The sequence below is a fragment of the Cicer arietinum genome, chromosome 4, assembly GCF_000331145.2.
Source record: "Cicer arietinum cultivar CDC Frontier isolate Library 1 chromosome 4, Cicar.CDCFrontier_v2.0, whole genome shotgun sequence".
NCBI lineage: Eukaryota > Viridiplantae > Streptophyta > Magnoliopsida > Fabales > Fabaceae > Cicer > Cicer arietinum.
The window spans coordinates 12,799,799-12,805,262 of NC_021163.2; the positions used below are offsets into that span (position 1 = coordinate 12,799,799).

At 29.0% G+C, this 5,464-nt stretch overlaps 1 protein-coding gene across 3 annotated transcripts; it reads right to left on the reverse strand.

Moving 5' to 3' along the window:
- Positions 1-1,560: 1,560 nt before the first annotated feature.
- On the reverse strand, positions 1,561-4,829 carry LOC101488623 (MADS-box transcription factor 17-like). 3 transcript variants are annotated; one of them, XM_004496572.4, is made up of 8 exons: positions 4,549-4,829; positions 4,172-4,256; positions 3,990-4,051; positions 3,793-3,892; positions 3,387-3,428; positions 2,575-2,616; positions 2,208-2,329; positions 1,561-1,887 (listed from the first exon to the last, which is right to left on the reverse strand). In XM_004496572.4, the coding sequence occupies exons 1-8, from the start codon at positions 4,728-4,730 to the stop codon at positions 1,776-1,778; spliced, it is 747 nt and encodes a 248-aa protein (XP_004496629.1). In that variant the 5' UTR covers positions 4,731-4,829; the 3' UTR covers positions 1,561-1,775. The 3 variants fall into 3 exon arrangements, with proteins under 3 accessions (XP_004496629.1, XP_004496628.1, XP_027189122.1); XM_004496571.4 differs by having other exon boundaries at positions 1,561-1,902; positions 4,549-4,825; XM_027333321.2 differs by lacking the exon at positions 2,208-2,329 and having other exon boundaries at positions 1,673-1,902; positions 4,549-4,827.
- Positions 4,830-5,464: the final 635 nt, after the last annotated feature.

The window sequence follows — 5,464 nt, forward strand, 5'->3', positions numbered from 1 at the left end:
AACTTTCAAGGAACAATCTCACTATTTTTAAAAGCAATAGTCACCAATTTAAAGTTTATTTCCAAACAAATAGATAATCAACTCTTTTTTTAATAGCTATCTCTGTTGCATTCATAGCCCCCAATGAGTTATGCATGAAAAACGGTGGAGATGTTTAAGTTTTGAGCAAAGCAACCAACAAAAATAGTATTACTATCTCAACATATGCCTTACAAGCAACTCGTCCAAGACAACCTTTTGTGGTGCCATCTATGTTGCATTTGATACAACAAATTATAGGAGGGTGCCAAATAAGCTCATTAGTCCGAGGAGTATTGGGAGCATGAATCAAATCATAAAAACTTTTAGGATTGCAAATTCATGTATGGAAGAAAAAGAGGTATTCGTAAAAGAATTCGTCTTATTGGAGATTACAATATAAGTGGTCGACTTCTAAGAAATCTACTTGTTATCACACCTCTTTTTATTTCTGCAAAACTAAATCACATCAAATTAAGTTGACAATAACAACGATAATAACACTGATTGATGTTCAACACATTATCAATAGATTTGTTTCAAGCAAACTTTTCCTCATTGGTAGATTCTTTCAATTTTATTTGTTTATTGCTTTCGGTGGATATATAAAGATATCATGGCCGTATACATCTAAAATTATTGGTGATGATTTAAAGTCACTCAAAGAATGCAAATCATTGCTTAAAAGTATTTTTATGTCATTGGTTTAATTTCTTCATGATAAACTTTATGCTTATTACAACTCAAATCTTTTGCGCATGCTATAATTTACATATTTGATAAAATAAAGACAAAATACATTTAATCATTTAAGTTACATCATATTTACATTGTTGGTATTTTGTTTCACCTTAAACGACGACTAGAGCAATTAAAATAATCTTATCATTAGAAATTCTATCAAATGTTGCAACAACAAGTCTCTCATATTAATCATTTAGAAAAACAATAATCAAACCTTATAAATGATCTATATATTTCTTGATTTTTCTGCAACCAGTTAGACACATATTTACCTTTAAAAATTTGGTTATAAAATATTTATCCATTTAATCAATATTATTAACTTCATTCACTTGTAAAACAGCATAAATAGTTAACTCATTGTGTTATTTAAATTATATCTTAATAGTAATTAAAGAAAATTATTGAATTTAATATATTAAATGCACAATTTAATATAACTTAAAGTTTAACATTGAAAATAAAATATAACTTAAGTTATCGAGAAAATAAGAAATTAAACGATTTAAAAGAAAATTAAAGCACCAAACTGTTAAAAAAACATAAAGAATGAAATTTTTTACTTCTTCAAACATAAAACACAGATATGTATTATGTCTAAAATAAACTATATTTTATTTAGGTGGCTCACACGAAATTTTTTATTCCTGTTCGGTCACTGTCTTTCCTACAAGCAGAAATTATAATCATTTAATTGCGCGTGTATCGAATAAGCCCTTTAATTTCATGTTAACTCTTGCATAATTGAGAAATTTCAAATAACTAGGACAAAAATAGGATTGGTTATCATAAGAGGACTAGACTGATAAGAAGATTTTATTTACTTTTCATGGTTGTCATTTTGCTAATAGAAACAGAGGTTAGCTTCATATACATACATAATGTAATTGAATTTGAAGCCACATTGTCATGCTGGAAGAAAAAACTATTTCTCTATTATAAGTTAAACCAATTAAGCTCTAATCAGTGAGTTTTTTTAGACATATATTTGACGAATCAACACATATGAAAATTCAATTCATCCATTCATATTCATTGTTCTTGTTGCGACTGCTTTGGCCTCTGTTCATCCTTCTATCTGTTGCTTGTTCTTCTGAAGCTGCAGCTTCTTGGTGTCCAAACCGGCTGCAATCAAAATGTCTATATATATTTCAAATTAAATATCGCACTATTAGTTAATACTACTATCATTCTTTTTGTTTCACTATAATTTATATATAGTTAATGTAAAATGTTTTTGTCTACTTGTCAACCGATCACACACAATCATTCATATGTGTGATTTTAGAATTAGTTATAATAAATTATTAATATTTTCAAAAGCTTACTCAATCTATCCCTCCATGAATATCTAATTAATTAAAGTTTTTGCATATTGTTTACCATATGTTGGTGACAGAAAAAAAATGTTGCTGAAAAAGTAAAAGAAAAAAAAAAATACACACCCTGTTGTGCCATGTTCAAACGGATCTGCTTGTGCATCATGCAAACTTGTAATGATATGGTTGTTAATGGAGATGTTGGAATTAGTAGAATCTTCACAAAACTTGGTGCTTATACCTATTTCCTGGGTTACCGGTTTGGAAATTAATGCATACAAATCAATAAAATATCATATGAAATAAATTACTTGGGCACCAAATGCAATTCAGATGGTAAAAGGCGGTAGAAACATTTTATATATTGGGATGCAGTTTCAAAGCTACACTCCCTCACTTATCAACACTTATTGTGTCACTAAGCTGTTTAGTAAAAAATAGTTATTTGAAAATTATTTATAACATTCCCTCAACTAGTAATTAATAGTGGTACCTTGGATTTTAATTGTTTGGTAACCTCCTCCCCCTTGTGCACCTGTCAATATATAAATAATGAGAATTAATTAAAGATATGTAAATCTCATCTGTTTCTTCTAAATTTTTCACGGCAGTAATTTGTTACGGACGTGCTACATAGGTGTTAAACTTAAGTCACATTTATTAAATGTAGAAAGATCGTTTAGTCTTGATTGGAGGTTATTGATTTGACACACTAATTTTGCATTATTTGAAAATTGAGACTAAAACTAATTTATAAACAACACTCATGCTCCTTTGTTCATCGAGACACCTTTTAATAAAAATAAAATTGTGCATATTTACGTACAAGACCCCAAAATGGACAATAGATGAGTAATATGACTTGAGATCATAGCAATAAAAAGTTATATGCAAATTTATCAAAGTGGACAAATACTAAATTCAAAGTGAACAATAATACTAAGGAACAATATTCACTTTCTTCAAAGTAGAAAATGGCTTAAAGTCGAAACACCTAACATAAGAATCAAGAAAGTAGAAAATGACTTAAAGTTGAAACACCATTAAAATAAAGAAAGAGAAATGGATTGAGTCCCAATAAAATGGACCCACACACTAAAATGAGGGCATACTAAAATAAAATTGCATTGAGTATGAAATTGAAGGAAAGATGAGAAACCAACAATAACAGTTGCATCTATACTTCTCCTTCCTCGAGTAAGAGATATAAGATTGATTAGGTGGTTGATGTAGATGAATTAAAGAACGTAATGACAAGTTCAGAGTAATTCTAATATAACATTGACTTTTAAAATATATATATACCTCATTGCGTAACTCATCTACTCGTGCCATCAACTTTTGCACCTGCAATTAAAAGGCAAAGATCAACTCATCATGTATATATACGAGACTTCTCCTTAAAAAAAACAGACACACACACACATCGTGTCGCAATTGATTTAGATTTTGAGTTGAACTTTCTTTCTCCTTTGTGAGGGAATGCAAATAAAATAACTTAAGAATTAGACACATTAGATATATAGTTTTTGTAACAAGAATTGAGGGGAAGAAAAGAAGAGAAAAAAAATTGAGGAAAATTTAAATTAGACTATCTTTATTTCACTCGAGTTTTATAATTTTCAATCCCTTCCCTTATATCAAACAAGCATTTGGTGTGTTTCATTTAAATCAGAGTCTATAAATTCAGTAAGATAGTGAAAGTAGATACTTGTTGCTTTCGAGCTTGTGCAAGCGTTCTTTCGAGTTGTTTCTCTAGACTCTGCAAATCTTTCATGCTAAGGGCATGGAGTTCTTCTCCCAAAAAGTTCCTTAAAACACAAAAACAATATAAAAATTAGTGTCCAGTTAACAACTTAAAACTTTACAATTTTTTTGTTGTGTCCACCTTTCATAATAAATAAATACCTTTGTGTCTGTGCAAGAGATTCATGCTTGACTCTTAGCATCAAAAGTTCCTGGTATAAGCTCTGAAATTAATGCACCACAATGTTAACGAGTATATCGCTCTCTATATATTTATGAAAATGTGCATAAGCAAACTTTTTTAATGATACAATGGCTATATATAATTAATGTCAAGAAAAAACCTGTGACTGATGTTCTCCTAAGTCGCCATTCTCAGACATATTGTCGAAACAACATTGACGATACTTTTCAATGATTTTGTTCAAGCTGATCATAAAGAAACAAGTATCAATAATACAGTACTCTATTCCTACCCTTTTATTACCCTCGGGTGAATAGAAATTTATCCCAATTGAAAGTATCCTAATTTGATTTTAAGCATAATAAAAAAAATGCAAAAAAAATACAGAGAAATTAATGTTAACAAGTATTTTTACCTTTGTTAAAAAATAAAAATAATTGAATATCTTAAAAAGGCGAATTTGGAGAAACAAAAAATGATGGTGGTTCCTAAAGAAAATGTATATATGATTAATGAGTGAGAAAATAAGAAAGTTACTCAGTGGTACTGTATTGAAAAAGCTTGCCAAGGCTAGAGAAGATGATAAGAGCAACTTCAGCATCGCATAGAACAGAAAGTTCGAAAGCTTTCTTCAACAAACCACTCCTTCGTTTTGAGAATGTTACTTGTCGATTTATTTTGTTCTGTATTCTCTCCAGAACTACCTTCCCTCTTCCCATGCTTCCTCTCTCTTTTTCACTTCTTTTTTTCCTTTTCGTTTTTTATGATTAATATCTCTCTGACTCTGACTTCGACTTCGACTTCAATTGCAGAAAACGACACATGTATTTATAAGTATATATTCACCACCCTTTTCAGTGTTATATCCTGATAGGGAATCGTCCCATGTAAATACAAAAACTCTACTAATTTACTCATAAATATACTATTTTTTGGGGTGGGAGAAAAAGAACCATTAATTACAGTGAGTGCTGTCGTAGTTGCTCTTTCAATAACAAAAGTAATTTATTTACACCCAAAAATCTATTTGATCACCTAAAAGAGAAATAAGCAGATATAAATGATTGTTGTGCAATTTGTCGATAGTTAAAAGTTTCGTATTATTTAACAAAAATAAATATTAAATAATATATAATGAAATGATTGATAAAATTAATAATTTTAAATTAATACGTAATGTTTAATTTATTTGTGTGGTCGTTATTATTTTAATGTAAATGATTCTTGACTATTATTAAATTGATGTATGAAAATGAACAAATATAAAAGTTGTTTTCTCTCTCTCTCTCTATATATATATATATATATATATTGTTCACTTGAAATCCGCGACTACTTATTTCTAAAGAATAAATAGGACAAACCAAATAAATAATGAGAAAAACATATAGGAGGAGAGAAATAATTGGGAATGTAAAATCCATGTTTGGTTTTGTAATTATGTGATTGTCTA